Source organism: Cornus florida, unplaced genomic scaffold (assembly GCF_030987335.1).
Source record: "Cornus florida cultivar Cherokee Brave unplaced genomic scaffold, ASM3098733v1 CherokeeBrave_3.0.0_Hap2_Chr10, whole genome shotgun sequence".
Lineage (NCBI taxonomy): Eukaryota > Viridiplantae > Streptophyta > Magnoliopsida > Cornales > Cornaceae > Cornus > Cornus florida.
Genome location: NW_026775580.1, coordinates 53,357,126 through 53,376,967, shown reverse-complemented (window position 1 = coordinate 53,376,967; position 19,842 = coordinate 53,357,126). Strand labels below are relative to the sequence as shown.

At 34.5% G+C, this 19,842-nt stretch overlaps 2 protein-coding genes across 8 annotated transcripts in view; one reads left to right on the top strand and one right to left on the bottom strand.

The window, feature by feature from the left end:
• Positions 1–6,223: 6,223 nt before the first annotated feature.
• LOC132279161 ((S)-8-oxocitronellyl enol synthase CYC2-like) lies at positions 6,224–8,181 on the bottom strand. The gene is made up of 2 exons (XM_059781096.1): positions 8,143–8,181; positions 6,224–8,032 (listed from the first exon to the last, which is right to left on the bottom strand). The coding sequence occupies exons 1-2, from the start codon at positions 8,179–8,181 to the stop codon at positions 6,896–6,898; spliced, it is 1,176 nt and encodes a 391-aa protein (XP_059637079.1). The 3' UTR covers positions 6,224–6,895.
• Positions 8,182–11,265: 3,084 nt separating this feature from the next.
• The window catches only part of LOC132279918 (uncharacterized), a 33,469-nt gene continuing 24,892 nt past the window's right edge, over positions 11,266–19,842 (top strand). The window contains exons 1-9 of one of the 7 annotated variants that reach the window (XR_009471429.1): positions 11,266–11,619; positions 11,908–11,950; positions 12,767–12,841; positions 12,950–14,255; positions 14,345–14,571; positions 14,699–14,902; positions 14,981–15,073; positions 15,175–15,282; positions 15,411–15,773. Coding sequence is in view for 1 of the 7 variants with exons in the window: in XM_059781987.1 (XP_059637970.1) it covers positions 15,217–15,282; positions 15,411–15,773 (429 nt within the window). In the remaining 6 variants the exon portion in view is untranslated. The other 6 variants (XR_009471432.1, XR_009471430.1, XR_009471428.1 and 3 more) reach the window with 6 other exon arrangements.

Here is a 19,842-nt window from a genome sequence, read left to right as displayed (position 1 = left end):
TTGAAAAATAAATAAATAAAAAAAATTTCAGTAAAAATAATAATAAAAATAATAGCTTGGTACATTTGTTGATAAAATGGTTTTCGAATGTAATGAACCACAGAACCAGACTTAAGGCCCGGAATCAATGTGCAGGCCCATCCATTTGTTCCCGTTCTTTTTCTTTTACCTGGGTGATATTGGGCCACTAGTGTTCTCATTCTTACGCAGCGTTGAGATTGGACCGGCCACTAGTGTTTATATGAATGATTTATCTATTTATTTTTTTTTTTTTTTTTTTTGTGAAAAGAAACACACACCCTATTTACAAATTCATTTCATACCATTGAGCCACAAGATTCTTGGTGATTAATGATGAATGTGGTCATTTCAATTTTTAAATATCATGAAATTATGGAGGATTGTTGATTTGTTTATTTTTATTTTTATTTTATCTATTTAAATGTATTTTTGAAAAATACCAAAAAAATAAAAAGAAATACATGTTACATGTACAAATTTCTACATAAATTTTTTTATGAAGACAATATTTTATGACAAAACAAATAGAACCTTGATTACATTTGGTGGTTGGTTTGGACAATAATTACATTATTATCTTGACTTTTCCTAAACTTGTTCGTGGACAACTGTGAAATGACTTTACATGTTTCATTTAGTAATGTTTGTATATAAGAGTATCTTATAAACTGTCACGTATGATATGTAAATTTTTTTTATCTCATACATTGCAACATCACCAATGTGTAAAATTATTGTGTATTTTACACAACTTTTTTACATAGTCACATGCATCAGCATATTTCTTTTCATCAACCTTATATTAAGTAGGTTTGTAAAAATTACGTGGGGTCTAGGCATAACACTGGTTGATTGTTATTGGGAGATATATTTTTACACAAAAAGTATAAAACAACCGCTAAAGATAAAATGTAATGACCCGGTCATTTTCATTCCTTTTTCTTTTTACTCAAATTTTACAGATAAATTTTTTCCGTTATCTTTTCTTTTCTGTGTTTGGTTTCCCATCACTTAGTGTCATATCAAGTGCTCGAAAATGGTTTCTGAGACTCTTTTCTTAAGATTGACAACTTCCTTTAAGGACCGAGTCATTTCTACATTTTACATTTTTCGTCACTATTCATTTTTTTGTCTTTTCTCGATTTCCTTTTTCGTTGCATAACCTCACTTTTTGCCCTTGGATTTGACTCCGGCTTTGTATGCATTCATGATATTTAATTTCTATGATATCTACATTTTTACTTTTGTATAAAACTATGCTAAATGTTTACTTTTCTTGTAAATGATATGGATGCATAACTTTTGGTAATTTTTTTAAATTTTTGGGGCTTCAGAGTAATTATGAAAAATAATTATTTTTCATCTTAAGGACCTTTTTGCAATTAAATTTGGAAGATATTTTCAAAAAGGATCTTTTTGCAATTTTTGAAAAGTGTGACAAGTGTCACACTCCTATGGAACCACTTGTTGATATTTTGGTGGAACCACTTGGAAGCTTAATCTCTTGACACATGGAGGGTGGAGATTCACCTATTTGTTGGCCTAGAATTGGACCACTTGTTGGCTTGAATAAATGATAAGTGTATGCTCCAAATTAAGTCTTGCAATTATTTTTGGGCCACTTTGGGTTATGGTTTTAAAGAAGGGTTATTGTACAATTGACCAAGACTTGTGTGTGTTGACTATGGTGTAGGATCACATAGTGAGTGGAGAATTTATATTTCCTCCACTCACACTTTATCATATTGTATCATCATCTTCCTCACCACAAAACCTAGCCACCATTAGAGAAGCTTAATGCTTAGGCTTTGAAAGTGATTTTTGAGGCCTCTCCACTCCCCTTAGACCATAAAGTTTGAAATATTTTTTGTTCCCCTCATCCTCCTCTACATAACCCTTGAAGAGTTTGCCATTTTGTGTTGATTTGCCTTGGATTCTAGAGAGACACTTCTCTAGTGAGGTAGGGAATGATTTTTTATTTTTTATTTTTTATTTTTATTTTTTATGTGTATACCATGTTTTGTATGAAATCTATGATTTAATTTAATTATTCATTAGTTAAAAATTAATTCACATGGTTGTATATGATGAAGAATTAATTAAAGACTTGATATTTGATTAGGCCTTGTCTTAATCTATGTTATATATTAATTTGAGAAATTTTGGAATTATTTTGAAATCTAGAGATTTATTTAAATTTTATGTAATTAAATTTTATTTAATTATTCCATTGATGTAATTAAGTTTTGACTTGATATTAGTGATTATCATGATTTAATCTTTATTATATATTAAATTGGAAGGATTTGAAGATGTCTTGAAATCTAGAGATTTAATTATTTTTATTTAATTAAATTCTATTCAACTATTCCAATGATGTAATTAAACTTTTGAGTTGATATTAGTGATTATCTTGACATGTTGTTTAACATATATTAAATTTGGAATATTTGGATGAATGTTGAAATCTAGATAATTTAATTATTTGTATTTAATTAAATTATGTTTTTCTACTCATGGCTTAAATTAAAGTATTGATATAATATATGTAATGACCACGATATGATCTTTGACATGTATTAATTTGAAGCCATTTGAAATTGATTTGGAATATAGAGAATTTAATTATTTTTATTTAATTAATTCTATTTAATTGCTCCATAGATTTAATTGTGTTTTGGAAGTTATTTCTATGTTTAAATCATGGACTTGGACTTGTTGTATATTCACTTGGTTACATTTTGAGCATTGGATAATATAGTTGTTATATTTATATTCATGAGAATATGTTTTCCTTATTGAATATATCATTGTCTTGTGTAATAAGTTCCACATTTTGTATTTGACATCTTTCATGCCATAGTAGTTGTGGACTTAAAGAATGTATTGTATGTGTTTCCAAATTTGGTTGTACATGGTAGATAGTTGATTATCTTGTATATACGTGTTGATATATATGTTGTTGCACAACTTGTTGATTTTGAAAACTTGGGAATGTCGTTGTTTGACTAAGGCTAGGACATGGTTCTAGTACGGGGGATTGTCCTTCTATAAGTCTAGTGCGCACATAGGGAGGTTACTTGTGGGCTAATAACCCTAAAATAACTATGGTGTCGGTCTGATCTGGCGTGACGTTCAAGTATCCATTTTGTTTGATTTCGTTCTTCATTGCAAGTTGATGGCTTTGAGAATTTATATCTTGTTGTTTCGTTTAACATACTTCTACGTTGTTTGAATTGCATGTATGACATGATATATGCTAGGAATGATATAAGGTAGTTTAGGACGCTCCCTGAGTCTCACTTTAACACAGACGTTAGGTGGCATAATCTTTTTGAATTGTTTCAAAGTAAATGTAAAAATCTGTGAAGAAATCGAGTCTATGCATGCTCATTTCCTACGAGTAAACTTGTTTACTCACCCCGAAATTACTGGGGGTTTTGTTCAGGTACGAAGACTTGGTTCGTGATATTCATCATTGCTTGGATGATTGTAGACTTGAATGTTTTAATTTTTGTAAATGTTGGTTTGAAATGCCACTTATAACCTTATTTGTCAAAATGTGTGTATTTAATTCAATTTATGTAATGTGTACATAAGTACACTCTGTGCAATGTATTTGACTTGTATGTAATGAGGCAAGGGCCAAAGACACTTATGTGATATGTATGCAAATTTTTAACTTCATTGTTGCTTGTGGAAGTTAGGAGATTTCATGCATTGAAGGGTCATATTTTACATACAATATGACATAAGGCCGGAGGCCATTGTAGTACGTCTACTTTATCGTATTATGCTTGCATGTTCACTTTGGCACATAATATCCTTCTTGATGAAACAAAAACTTAAGGTTACATTTTTTTTTGAGTTTTTACCTTATTTTGTTCCAGGGGCATTTTGGGTATTTCATAATGTATTTTTTTCATTTTCGCCCTCATTATCGGGTAGAAAACTCGATTTCGGAGGGGGTTTTTTCTTTATGTTTTTCCAGAAAATATCATCTTGGCCCTCAAAAACCCATTTTTTTCCGAAAAATCCTTGCTACCAGGTTTTTGCTGATCTGTAATACAAGTGTACTTGGTACTATTCATCAACTTTTTTTTGAAAATTGTGATGACCGATCCGAAACTTCTGGGGGTCTTGTGGGTACATTTTAAGATTGCATTTTCAATTTAGGCAATTTAAAAACCTCCCGAAGCCCCATTTCCTTTCCTTGGGCAGCAGCTTGGAAGGATTTTTACCCTCTTGACCTGATTTTCTTGGGGGCATTCTGGGCATTTTACAATGTATTTTTTTTATTTATTTCCGTCCTTGTTGCCGGATAGAAAACTTGATTTTAGGGGGGGTTTCTTCTTTGAGTTTTTCCAAAAAAGTCCGTTTAGATGCCTGTTTTTACTCTCAGTTGCAGCAGCAATGGGTCAGCAACACTGTAGCTGTCATGACCCTCTTTTTGTTTTTGACCTTTCTCCCTCGTTCGGACTCCAGATCGAGTAAAATTTTTTTTGAACTTGACTATGTTTTTTGCTGTCTTTTCAACGGTGTGCTCGGTTGCACCTGGATCTTCCTAGATAATTACCAGTTTACCCTTTTTGCTTTGTATGTCCGTTTTTCGTTGTTTTGTCGTTTCTCCTTTGTCCGGACTCCGAATCATGCGATTCTTGAGTCCATCTTGATTAATCTTTCATTGTCTTTCCATTAGTGTGCTCGGTAGCACTCGAATCTATATTTTTAGAAATGACCATTTTGCCTTTGGGGCTATTTTTGTCCGGTTTTCTTGTAATTCGCTTCCGCTACTTTCTTTTGAGTTCCGTGACTTCACGGGAAGTTATGGATGTGTCTTGGGAATGATATATATTCTAGGGACGTCATTTCTATGTAAAATGACTATTTTGCCCCTGAGGGCTTATTTGTCATATTTCCGATCTTTTACTTCCGCGCCAGTTCTCATTGAGTTCCACGACCTCATGGAAGGTTATCAAACTGTCTTAGAGGTGTGTTATTCCTTATGAGACCGTTGTCTTATTTCTTGCTTCCGCATTCTGGATTCGTTATTGGATCTACGTTCGGTTCATCACAAGACGCGCTGGCCTAAAAACCAAAGCCGTCATATAAAAAGAAATAATCCATTTTTTTTTTTTTTTTTGTGTAAATCCATTATGACATATCATATTTACACAGTGAAGATGCTCTAATAATATACTATATTATAAATATTTGTTAATTTAAAAATTCATATGACCTGTATATAAGTTTTTCAAACTTCAGGAAAGATTAGTATAATTGCCTAAACAATAAGAACCTCCTCTTTAATTTCAAATAAACCACTTACCTTCTATGTTTTAAATTATCGGTCTATTGATGTCATGTTCTATTGATGTCAATTATGTACTTAAAAATTAGGGTAAAGTACAGCCACACCCTTTGAGGCTTGGCAAAAGGATACTTAGAGGAAACTTACCTATTTTTTGGACAAAGATACCATTTGAAGGTTAAAAAATGGACAAAGACACCATTTTACATGAAAAATTGATCAAATTACCCTTTAACCGTTTAGGAGACTTTTTTAACTTTACAATTTAATAAATTAGACCAATCTACCCTCATGAATAATTTATGCATAAAAAAAAATGTAAAAAAAAAAACTTTGTATTGTTAACTTCTTCTTCCCTTTTTTTTTTTTTTTTTTTTTTTGTTATTTTCTTTATAAATGTCCCAACTTTTTAAAATTGTAGACGCCTAAAATGAATTTTTGATTCAATACATATATTTCAAATAAATTATATTTTGTTATTACTTTTTTCTTTTTCTTTTTTATTTTTAAATTAAGATGATTAATTCTTTCATCTAAAAAATTAATCCAATCTCTTTTCCTTAAAAATAAAAAATATGGTACTAGTATAACTTTATGCATCTTAAATTATATATCAAATATTATGCATTTCTCAATATAAAAGAAAATAGGTACCAGTATAACTTTATGCATCTTAATTTTATGCATGCCTTTGTTTTTTTTTTTTTTTTTTCCTTTGTTTTATTATTATTATTATTTTCCCCTTTTATGTTGGGAAATGCATAATATTTAATATATAATTTAAGATGCATAAAGTTATACTAGTACCATATTTTTTATTTTTAAGGAAAATAGATTGGTTTAATTTTTTTTATATGAAAGAATTAATTATCTTAATTTAAAAATAAAAAAGAAAAAGAAAAAAAGTATTAACAAAATATAATTTATTTGAAATATATGTATTGGATCAAAAAATCATTTTAGATGTCTAAATTTAAAGAAGTTGGGATATTTATAAAGTAAATAACAAAAAAAAAAAGTGAACAATATAAAGTTTTTTTTTTTTGTTACTTTTTTTTTATGCATAAATTGTTCATGAGGGTAGATTGGTCCAATTTATTAAATTGTGAAATTAAAAAAGTCTCCTAAACGGTCAAATGGTAGTTTGGTCAATTTCTCATGTAAATGGGTGTCTTTGTCCATTTTTGAACCTTCAGGGGTATCTTTGTCCAAAAAATATGTAAATTTCATCTGAGTGTCCTTTTACCGAATCTCAGTAGATGTGGCTGTACTATACCTCAAAAATTAATATGTTGTGATAAGTATAATTATTTATCCATGTTTGTACCCAAAAAAAAAAAAAAAATGGCAAGAAGATTTTGGAGTAGAAGGAGAGGCTTAGAACTGTGAAGTAAATCAATCAAAAGACGCCAATACATTTTTCTTATCATCATCATATTAAGTGCATGACAGAAAGAAATCAACCACAGCAACGAAGCTCAAACCCAACATACATTCTTTCTTCTCTCTTCGTCCTTATTTCAGCTTGATCAAACATCAACCAACCACTCACAACCCACCGATTCAAGGAACAATCCTGTGGGCTTTCATTTTATCAATGCAAGAAATGAGCGACTTCTCGGTATTCCTAAACCCCAGAAACCCATACTCCTTGCTCTTATTCATACTATCCAACAAACACTCCCCACCCAGTATCACATCCGCGAACCACCACGTCGCCACCTCCTCCAACCTCGTCGCCGCCAGCCCTTTCTCTCTCACTATCTCCTCCCACACCGGACCTTTCTCTCTCATCCTCTCCGCCAAGCTCACCCACTTCTCGTTTTCATCGAATTCCACGTATTCCACCCCAAATTGCTCCGCAATCACCCTCCACAAGTGCTTCCACTTGAACAGATCGCCGTTGCTGCAGTTGAAAGCTTCGTTGCTCGCGTACGGATCCACCGCCGCCCATATCTGGTGCTCCGCTATCAGGTCAGAATCCGACGCCACCGAGTAGCAGTTCCACGCTGCCTTCGTTCCCGGGAACTTCAACGGTACGTTTTCGTGTTTGCAGATTGCGGCGTAGACGCCGAGTGTGCCGATGATGTTCATCAGACTGTACGGGGAGAACCCGAATATGACGGCGGGTCGGTGGACGGACCAGGAGAGTGTCCGGGTCTTGGTGGCGGTTTCGGAGAGAATGTCTTCGAGGGTGTAGTAGAAATTGGGGGCGTTCATCAATCTGGGCATGTCTTCTCTGAACGGGGGTTCGTGGGGTTTGATTTTGCCGAATGCTTCGAATGGTCCGATGTAGTGTTTGTGGCCGGTTTGGAGGCAGATGTGGCAGAGATTGGCGGCTTTGGGGACCACGGCGGCGAGGACGTTGTTAAGCATGGCGGCATTGGCGTCGCAGCACTCGGACTCGGTGGCTCGCATGGCCCAGGTCACCCAGAAGATGTGGGTCACGTCGGTGAGGGGCGAGAGCTTGGCGAGGGTGTCGCCGGCGTCGGAGATGTCACATTGGATGTAGTCGACGGGATGGTCGGCGTTCCAGGAGGGGCGGGGGCGGCGCGCCACTCCGTAGACCTTCCATGGGCCGCCTGGGGTGTCCGAAAGCGGGAGGATTTCGGCTAGGCTGTTGCCAACTATACCGGTCACGCCGATGATCAGAGCAACACTCTGGGTAAGTCTCGGAACTTCATCTTCTTCCAATTTTTTCTGCAAAAATGATAAGTAACCAGTAATATGAAATCCATGTTTTAGAATTGAAATGAAAAACAGTTCTGCAATAAATGATTATGATAGTGTTAATAGAACAGTATAAATACCTTAGCAGCACCAACAGCTCCGGACCACCACCAGCTCATTGTTAGAATTAGATGGAAACTGAGGACAAAGAATTCTAGAGAGAGAAAAGTTGGTTAAGTGTGAGAAAGGTCGTTCAGTTGCTGGTTCTCTGATCGAGTTATAAGGGCGCATAGATAAAGTTTTTAAGTAATTTGAGCAGTTAGCGTGAGTCGCGTGCGTGTAAAAAAAATTATAAAAAAAGGGCTTTTTTTAAAAAAAAAAATACCTAACACATTAATAATAGTGTGGATGTAGTTTATGCCACTTGAGCAAAGGTCAAATTAAGTTGCCACACTAGTTCCAGCTACAAACAAGAAGACAAACAAAAATGTCCAAGTGTCATGTGATCGATATTGGTGTATGAGAAACAAAATGTCTAAGCGTCACGTGATCGATATTGGTGTATGAGCAAATTGTCGATCAATGGGTGTTGAACCTCGATCTGATCAAGTCACAAATTGTCGATCAATGCCCTAGAACCTCGATCCGACCAAGCCACGATCAATGGCCTTGAACCTCAATCCGACCAAGATACAAATTGTTGATTGATAGGCCTTGAACCTCAATTCGACCAAGTCACAAATTGTCGATTGATAGGCCTTGAACTTCGATCCGACCAAGTCACAAATTGTCGATCGATGGGCCTTGAATCTCGATCCGACCAAGCCACAAATTGTCGATCGATGAGTCTTGAACCTCGATCTGACCAAGCCACAAATTATCGATTAATGGGCTTTAAACATTGATCCGACCAAGCCACAAATTGTCGATTAATGGGCCCTAAACATTAATCCGACCTAGCCACTATCAAGCAACGGACCTTGAACCTCGATTTAACCAAACCACATACTACCAAGTAAAATGAACAACGAAGAGTAATGGTAGGACCCTTCGAGGCCAGTGGAAATGCAGAAGGGGTTTTGGAATGGAGGATGAAAAATCAGCAATGTGAGGATAAGAGTGAAAGACAAACTGGAGTAAGTACAATTACCTTTATAGCTAGCCCCATTTGGATCATTCAGGGAAAAGCATACCCTTGGCAGCAGAACCAAGAAGATAGAAATTAGGGTAATATGACCCATAAAGGGACATAGGTCCTTACTCATCCAATCTAGAGGCCTAACAAATACCACCCGAATGACTTAAGGACTATAAAAAGGTAAGAGGCACAAGAATTCAAGGGTTAAGACCATATACTCCAGACTTCGTCTTTTCTACCATCGCTCCAGTCTTCAGATTAGGCTGGTTTCTCTCCCTCTCTCTACTCTGCTGTATTCCTCATATTGTTTTAGTAGTATATACCAGGTATTTTGATCTCTCAACAATCATCGAAAAACAGGTACATACAAATAGTATTTAGACGTCTTATATTAGACAAATAGGAGAGAATTATTAAGGATATTTTTAAAAAAAAAAAATTACCTAACACATTAATAACAGTATTTAGACATCTTATATTAGACAAATATGAGAAAATTATTAAGGATATTTTTTAAAAAATATTTACCTAACACATTAATAATAGTATTTAGACATCTTAGAGCATTTTCAGCGATATGTTAAAATACTCTTTTGTGTAAAATATACACCGCCATCTATGATGTGTAAATTTTTTTCCATCTCTAACAGTCTGTTAAGATATATTGCCACATCACCAATGTGTAAAAGGGTTATGTAAAATACACAACCATTTTACACTGTCAGATCAACATATTTCATTTTTCATCCCTCTTTCTCATTCCATTAAAGAATCAACTATATATTAAGTAGGTTTGTAAAAGTTATGTGGGGTCCTGATATGACACATGGTTGGTTATTATTGGGAGATATATTTTTACACAAAAGGTATAAAATAATTGTTGTGGTTAAAATTAAATAATCTAATTTTTTTTGTGTAAATTCATCACGACACATCAGATTTACACAAAAAAAAAAATATATATACAACGGTTGGAGATGCTCTTATATTAGACGAATATGAGAGAATTATTAAGGATAGATGATGTAAGCATATATATATATATATTTTTTAAGGGATATAGACAATTATGTTGTATTGAAATATCACTCTAATTGTTTGTAGATCACTTATTTTATCTTTCTATGTAATTTAAGGAGATTGGAGCTTTCAATCTTCGAGTAATGATGCGAGAGTTTCAGTATACTTGAATTTTAAAAGAATTTGAATTTTACATACAGGAATTACAAAACATTCTAAATTTGTTCAATACATGTTCATAACATGTTCATAACATAAGTCTAAGTGGTTCTTTAATAATTAAGGCTTCATAAGAATTGAGGGGAATTTTTTTTTTCTTGGTAAATTAGGGGGAGGTGGATCCGAATACGAGCACACCTTGAATGTTCTTTTAACTAAGCAAGTGAGTAATGTTCCGAATTGAAGGGATGTAAAATGAATGAATTTATGTTTAATCATATAAAGAATTATAGAATAAATTTAGAATCATTAATTTAGGTTTAAGTTTTAATAATAATTTGAGTCTCTTATATGCATAAATCCAAAATAACAAAGTGTAAGACATTATTTGAAATTCATGACAACAATAATTCTAAATGCACAAAAATTATAATATCTTCCTTTAATCGAATAATACCTTGTATATCTCACATATAACTTCAATAAATAATGTTTTGTTTTAAGTGAGATTAATTAGATTTACCCATACAAATAATTATTTGAAAACCAACGACAGTAACTTGTGGCACTTCGTTAATGTGGAAGGTCGAGCAAAGTGATCGTGTATGTTATTGCCGGGTAGGGGTGCAACTTGGAAGGACTAGCCAAGCCTAACCCAAAAATTTTAGAATTTCGACTTTTAAATTCACAAATCGGGTTGGGTTTTATCAAAACCCAATCTTATTCGAATTGGGCCGAATCCAATCAGAACCCAATCACACTGCAAGAAAGGATGGTCTAGCAGCAAAAATAATAAAATGCTGTTAAAAAATCATTTTTAAAAGCACTTCATAAAAAATGCCGCCAGAAGTAAAAAAAAAAAAATGCTGCGTCATTTTTCATTTTTATTTTTTCATTTTTCATTTTTCATTTTTCATTTTCCAATTTTCTTTTTTCACTCCCTACTTTCTCTCTCTACCCCTAATCCTTTCTCTCTAGTTGGACTCAGACTCTCTCTTTACCCCCAATCCTCTCTCGCCGATCATCGTTTTCTCTCTCGTCGCTCCTCGCTTTCTCTCTCTACTCCCACTCATTTCTCTCTCTCTAGCTCGACTCAGACTGGTTTCCTCGCTCCTCGCTCTTCAATGGAGAGCTTGATCTACCAAAATTATACTGCGAACACAGTCCCGATTGTGCTATTTGAGCATATATTCTGTTGTGTTATTTGATTTGGGAGCCAAATCGACATCTGATTCGCCAAAATAGGCCAACTATCATCGCCAAACCAAACTGTTGAGTTCATCAGTCTATCCACTTGCAGGTAAATTCCATCAATATTGCTTTATTCATGCTTTAATTGGGGATTTATGTTAATCTTATAAGAAACCTTAGCTTTCTAAGAGTTTGACGCTAATTTTAGAACTTTATTTCAAATTTTATCTATCTTGATGTATAACTTAATTCAAAATTATTGAGAATTTTGTTGAAATCTCTTTCATTCTCCTTTTCTGTCGAACCAAATGAACGTAAGAGTCCAAAGTTTTAACTTCTTTTTTCTCTGTTCATTTTCCTCCTATTCCTGGGTGACCAAATGAACCGTCGGTATCAGAGTCAGACGTCTTCATCTTTCGTCTCCTTCTGCATGAACTTAGGTACGATGTTTGGCCTCTTTGTCTCTGTGTACACATATATATAGCGATGTGATTCGCGCTTTTTACTGTTGGAGGACTCTAGTATATTAAGTCTATCCGATTTAATATTGTTTCCTTTACAATTTTCACCTTCTGTAGTATGGTAGTATACTATATTGCTGACATGTTATGTAGATTCATTGCTTTGTTTAGCTTTGCATCTGAAATCTTTATATACAAACTTTTGCTGTATATAATTTTGTATAGACTTGTGTGGCAAAAAAAATCATTCATTCTTCTTCCTTTTTGTGACCAGCATTAGCATTGTTCACAATTGCAACCTGTGGTTTTCCTTTTTGTGACCAGCATTAGCATTGTTCACTATTAGTATTTATGAAGTGTGGAAATTTCTTCTTTAAGAATGTAATATGAATTACATGAAGAGTGTCTACTCTCCTAACACCGCAGCACAATGTAACCAACACTGGATGATGGTCTTTCCTTACTTGCTGCTAAAAGGATTCATTGAATGCATGTGCTCATGAGGAAACCATTTAGTAACCCTGCTATACATATTCGCTTCATTAAAAACTTTATCAACCATGTCCATTACATTAACTTTTTTGTTATGAAAATTGCTTGAATTTTGTCTTTTGCATGATCTGTTTATATAAGAGTTGGATTTTACCTATTTCATTAGTTATGTTGTTCATTCTGCAACATTGTACATAATTTGGAATCAAAGATAGAGATAATTAAAATAATAATAGAACATTGAAATAGATTAATTATTAGTATCACATTAGCATGTACTCTATAACCTACTTGCCTTTGTAGTTTCTTCAATCGCATTGCTTATAGTTGCCACTTTAAAGACACAAATATGGATAGGAGTTGGATTCACAGATCAAGGTACATTTTTTAGAAAATTTTACCTTCCATTTTATATGGTTTATAAGCTTATAACACATGTTTAACGAGTTAACTTTTTTATTTTTATTTTGTGTTCGGTAATATCAGAGTGAGCGAAGAATATGTAGAAGGAGTTGGAAACTTTTTGGATTTTGCATTTTCTAATGCAGCTAAAGAGGGGATGATCTTATGTCCATGCACTAAGTGTAGCAATTGCTTTTGGAAGAATTGTCAAGAAGTATTAAATCATGTTATTGCAGATGGATTTCTTAATAATTACACATGTTGGGTGTTCCATGGGGAGAGAATCTCTTCAAGAGATGTTAATAACGTAATAGAGCACGAGGACTTAGACCTATAAGATGACATACAAGGGATGTTGCATGATGCATTTGGAGTTAGAAGTCCTAACGATGAGGTGGATGATGCGATGTATTAAGCCACCGAGAGACCTAATTTAGATGTTATGAAGTTTTTCAAGTTGATAGAAGATGCTGAAATGGAATTTTACCCAGGATGTAAGCAGTTCACAAAGCTCTCTTTTATTGTTCGGTTATTTCATATAAATTGTCTTGGTGGATGGACCAATAAGTCATTCACAATGTTACTTGAGTTGTTAAAAGAAGCATTTCCAGAGGGTGAAAGATTACCAAAGTCTTTTTATGAGACCAAAAAGATTATTGGAGACTTAGGCTTAGGTTATAAAAAAATTGATGATTGTCCTAATGATTGCATGTTATATTGGAAGAAGACAGCCAATCAGGATTCTTGTGCAACATATGGTACTTCTAGATGGAAAACATTTTCTGATGATGAGGCATCATCTTCTTCCGATACGGTTCAAAAAGTTCCTGCCAAGGTACTATGTCACTTTCCTTTAATACCAAGGCTTCAATGGTTGTTCATGTCATCAAAAACAGCAAGTGAAATGAGATGGCATGCTGAAGGGCATATAGATGATGGGATCCTTATGCACCCTGCTGATTCTAGTGCATGGAAAACTTTTGACTATGAGCACCTTGACTTCTGTAATGACATTCGTAACGTCAGACTTGGGTTATCAACTGACGAATTTAATCCCTTTAAGACCATAAGCACATCCCACAGCACGTGGCTTGTTATTCTAATCCCATACAACATGTCCCAGAAGATCTGCATGAAGCAACCAAATTTCATCATGTCACTACTCATATTAAGGGTGTCATGACTAATGGGGCACAACAGTCACTCCAGTAGTAACGGATTCATCAGGTTCGCTCCATGCAAGCACAACACACTGGTTTTGTGCAAACTGTACATACGAGTTCCATACAAAAACAACAATTTTTACCTACACAAAATCAGTCTACCGACTCTACCTCCAATCTGGAACAGTCAATCCCTTCTCAAAATTGCAGTACTATTGAAACTGGAGGTATATGAATCTTTGAACATTATTTCAATAAAAACCATCTTGATTTTTGTAAGATTACTCATTTTCTTAAGTAACCACTCATGTAATAGAATCATCAAGAATACAACAAAAGACTCGTGGAGACACTAGGTGCCCTGACATATGGGGCAGATTTGAAGAAGATCGTATGTTTGTTGCTTCTAATGAATTGGGGCAGCCCATTGAGAAAGAAGGCGAAATTTTGGGTCAATTTCTGGGTACTATAGCACGGAACAGCGAGCTACTACCCTTGCATTTTACAGATTGGAGGAATTTACCTGATCAGTTTAAAGAGGAGGTATGGAAGATAGTCTTGGTATGAAGCATTATGTCAATCTCTTTATTAATACTAGTGGACGCACAAACACAGTTTATACTTTGTAGGTCCAACTAAGTTTGTTTTATGTGTTTTGAATTTGTGGCAGGAAAAGTTTATCATTCCAGAGTATGCTAAATCATGGGTAGTGAAATCGACTGGTAGGAAATAGAGTAACTTTAAATCTAATTTAAAGAGAAAGCATTACAAGAAACATGTGACTGATGCAGAGCGACTGATAGATCGTGATGATCGAGTTCTGCCAGAGCAGTGGTAATACCTAATTCAATTTTGGAACTCAGACAAAGGACAGGTGTAAAACACACATTCCCTTTTTGATTTCTCTTATCTTTCTCTAAATAATGTTTTAACATGTTTTTCTTATTTTTAGGAGCATAGCAATACTAATAGTATCAGTCGTTCTAAGCAAAAATATACTCACACAGCAGGGTCAAAAAGCTTTGCGCGAATATGCGAGGAAGAGGTAAGCTATTTTGTGCATTATGCTTATGTGATAATATTTTGGTAGTCTAATTTCCAAATAATTCTTCTGAACTTGAATGTTAATTATTTATTTGAGGATAGCGTAAAAATAGGTCTAATGTAGAGGAACCAACTCGGGCAGAGATGTATATACTAATGCACACGCAGAAGAATGGACGACCAATGGATGAAGCATCTGTAAAAATTATTGTAAGATACGTTCGTGGAATTTGGACTTTGTAGTGGACTCTTTTTTCATAATAATACATATAAGATTAAATTGTTGCTTACTTTATATTGTGGTTGTATAATGCAAACATTTGCCGTTTTTTATTTAGAAAAAGCTCAGAGAATATGCAACTCAGCAACCAGAAACTTCACAACGTGGTGCTGCTAGAGATGACATCTTTTCCCAAGTAGTTGGTGAAGATAGACATGGTCTGGTTCGCACATATGGCTTGGGTCCCTTTTTGTCAGATCTTTGGGGCACAACACCTAATCGTGTGAAGTCAATGAAGATGGCTTCAGAGGCTAAAAGGGCTTGTGAAGAAGAAGTTCATGATTTAAAAGAAGAAGTGCAAAAATTGAAGCAACTAATAATTGGATTGCAGGGCCGGATGGATGCTAGAGATAACCAAAATCAACCGGGTGCACATACTGAACAATATACCACTCAAACTGCCCCCACCAATACTCATCAGGTAACTTCATAGAGAAATGATAAATTTCAAACTGCCCCCACCAGAAATGATGCTATCTGCTGTATTGGATTTTACCACTCTATCTATTATTATGCATAGAAAACAGTAGTGCCAATAAAACTACCTAAGCCATACATAATAGGAGCAAGAGCGTAACTTGAAAATGATAAACTCTGTAGTTTGAAGCTTTGATTGGAATTTCATTTGTAGCTGCAATATTTTTGTAATATTAGAGCAAAACTTGAAAATGGTTGGTGATATATGTGTTGTGAGATTTATATGTACCACTCACAAGTGCACGAATCTTTGCAGATAGGGTTTACTTGTAAATGTGTCGTAACCAAGGGACCTGAGTAAATTAAGTTTGTCAGCAGATATCTTAAGTTCCAAAATTAACTTGAAAGTAGGATAATCGAATTGTGATGATTAATTCTAAATTAACTAAATAGAAAATAAAATAAACTAAAGAACAATGATTAAATATGATGTAGAAAATAGAGAGAAAGGACTAGGGATATGATTTCACCACTAATGTCGCACTACAAGTCAATTGCATCAATTTATTGGAGATATATCATATAACATGCACAGGGAATTAATCATGGCTACAAGCATATATTAATTCAACTAGAAAATGATATAATTTAAAGTTAGGTATGGACTATCTTCGATTGGTATAAACCATCTACCTATCTACTTTACTCTAGGGTGTAGGATGGTCTATCTTTTCTAGGTATAATCCATCAAATCTCTAACATTATATTCAGATAAATACCATTGTGTAATCATTTCATTCACAACTATAAGAAGTGAATGAGTTGTGTTCAATCACAAGATTAAAATATCTAAGATAAGATAGAAAAATATTTGTAATTGAATTAAAACTTTAAAACCGATTCTTACTGAAAATTCAATTAAAAACCTTATAGATTACACAATCATGCATGATAAAAATTGTTCTCCAATAATTAAATACAATCAAACCAGTGTGCTAAGCTAGGGCTACATCACAACCCTAGCAAAGCGTTTAGCCAAGCATGACTGGAGTGAAATTCTTCATGGTTGAGGAAGACATCTTCACCGCCATGGATCGATCTCTTCTTTCTTCTGAATGCTCCTCTCTTATCTCAGCCTCAAGCTCCTCTGTATGATCCTTCAATGTTGTAGAGGACTCCCTTTAAATAATAAAAGATCATCCCTAAAGTTCCTTTTTTCATATAGGAGACATACATAGAAATTCTGTCGAATAAGGACTCCCAAAATTTGTGCAGACTTCTAGGCCAATTTTGACAAGGTAAACGGCTGTTTTAGGGAAAGCTCGTGAAACACAAAATTGAAGCTCTTCGAATTTCCTATCAACCTTTACAAGAATTTAGCCGTTTTGACACTCGAGGAGAGAAATACAGCTAGATTACCAAAACGGGTTCAAGTTACCAACTTTGGTAACAAATCCTTTTTGGAGAATGATTTTTCCTTTTCTTCTTCTTTCTATTCTCATCAATTTGTAGCTTCTTTTGGACTATTTTCTAAGTATGATTAGACTTGGATCTTCAACATTGCTCGGTCCCATGAAAAGTCATCTTGTAAAGCTCAGAATTACTAGTGTTGACTGATTTTACAATTAAAGTCCTGAAATAAATAAAAATAATAAAACAATGTAAAATCACAAATAAACTATTATTAAGAAAATAAAACATACAAATAGAGGTGCTAAAATGTATAACATTCAACGCCTAACACACCCCCAAACTTACGTATTGCTAGTCCCATAACAATAAAATTAAAGAAAACATAAATGCCGCTTTCGTGGGAATCATGATTGCATTTAGCATATGCAACAAGCCTTTTAAACCCCTATGTTACCCCTAGTGGATGGGTGAAGTCTCGTGAGAGTTTCCAGAGATGATACTCACAAACATATAACACAATTCATCCTCTGGCAATCAATTTATTCTCATATCATAACAATAATCAAGGGGAAGACTACACAAAAGTACTTTAAAAATTATCATCTGACTATACTCTTTTATCCCTATTTTCATACTTCATCCTAATGTTTCCCACACACTTATATAACAAGAAAAAATAGCAAAATCAATCCCCAATGTTGTGAAATTTGTGAACTAGCAAATCACCTATGTAGTAATGTCTTTTCAATTGAACCCAACTTCTATAACTTCAATTCCTCAGATCCCTTCTCAAATTATTTTCTATGGCAAAATATTATTATTATTTTTTTTTTTTTTTTCTTTATCCTTACCCCTATTTCTTCATGCGAACACTCTATGTATATAAGACATGAGCCCCGATTACTCCATGAAAGGGTTACGAAATATATATATTTTTCTTCTGCTTTTTTCTCGGTTTTTTTTTTTTTTTTTTTTGTTTGTAATATCACTGCCATAGTAATAACCGTCAAAGTTCACCAATTTATATCCATCCATAGTTATTAGAATACAACAAAAAATACAAGTACCCATAGATAAAATTCTACTGTGCATATGAAATCCATCAGGGACCGACAATACTAAAATTCCTATTACACTAGATAATGGAACCCACATAAAATAAAGCACGAAAATTAGGGATTTAAGACGATCTCAGAAAAGAATTTTAAAAAGTACTTAAGTGTCTTAATCCCCCCAACAATTCTCAAATACTTGAATTAAAGTCAATATGCCAAAGAATTTTTTTTTTTTTTTTTAATTTAATTTAAGTACTAGAGTATTTTTTTTTAATTTTTAATTTTTTTTTAATTTAAGTACTAGAGTATTTTAATACAACTAAAGTAGACGCTATGCCCCCAAACTGGAATTGGACAGTGTCGTCACTAGGCAAAATCAAAAGTAAGAAAAATAAGAACTAAAAAGAAAATAAAAACAAAGAACAAAAGCACTTAACATGATAGCTAAAATGGAGGCGGTGGAGCATCGGGATTAAGCCCGTTATGAATCATAAGCGCACGCATCATGTCCATCATTGTTCTTTGATCCTGACGAATCATCCTTTGTTCCTCAAGAATCGTCCTTTGCTCCTAACGGATTTCTTGAACTTCAGATCGGAGTTGGGTCACCTCATTAACCAAATAGTCATAGGGATGCTCATCGGCGTCATCCTCGTCATCACTGGCCGCCTCTTCCATAGGCTTATCAAGGGGTTCATCAGCCGGCCCATCTTCAATGACCTGTCTAGTAGCCAATTGACTTGGATAAATAAGCAAAACTTGTTCACCCTGCACAATTGGGCGAGCCGGCTCTCCAGGTGCTGCAACCATCTTTAATGTCATGTGAGATCGGCTGCGATTCCAATCAACCTCACCATAGCGATCATGGCACACAGAAGAGAACTCATCAGTAGCAATAGTGTAGCCCTGAGAAGTAAGCAGTCGAATAATAAAGAATGGCAAAGGAAACTTCCAATCTTTTTCTTTTTCCGGAGTTTGCTTGATCACCAAATCATAAAATTTTTTAAATTGCCCATAGATGATTTCTGGAAAAGATACCCAATGGCCAAAATGGATGGCATTTAAAGCACGCAGAAAATCCTGACGACGCTCAGATTGATGAGTAAGAGGACACACATTGTGCAAAAGTATGACATCGACAAACCATAGGTGTAATGGCAAAGACGATTTGGCAGTAGATTTATATTTGGAGCCAGAAAAATAATTTGCAGCAAGGCGACTAATCACCAGTCTAGTGGGAACCTCTGACATCGGAGTAAAATTTGACTCCAAATCAGTCGGGCATTGATGTGGACATCCCAAAGCCATGGCAATCGTCGAAGGAGTAATGCGAATTATAGTACCATCAACGGATGACATTAGTGTTCCCCGTTCATCTGAATTGGAATGAAGATTTTGGTAAAACACCTTGACTAATCTGCAATGGGCCACTGAGTTTCTGGAACGCATGCATTAAGAAATTTGATGTCAAAACCCATTTCATAATTAAGTTTGCGACCATGCCACCTCCCATCTATGGTATCTCGAAGAGTTGGCCGTCTCATGGAAGATTGAATGGAGCGGCTTGTTGAAGCACCGCCTTGTGTGCCTTTCTTCTTTCTTGAA

Coding starts and splice junctions, on each gene's coding strand:
- LOC132279161 (XM_059781096.1), bottom strand. CDS start 8,181: ATGAGCTGGTGGTGGTCCGGAGCTGTTGGTGCTGCTAAG. Junction 8,033..8,142: donor GAGCTGTTGGTGCTGCTAAG/GTATTTATACTG, acceptor TCATTTTTGCAG/AAAAAATTGGAAGAAGATGA.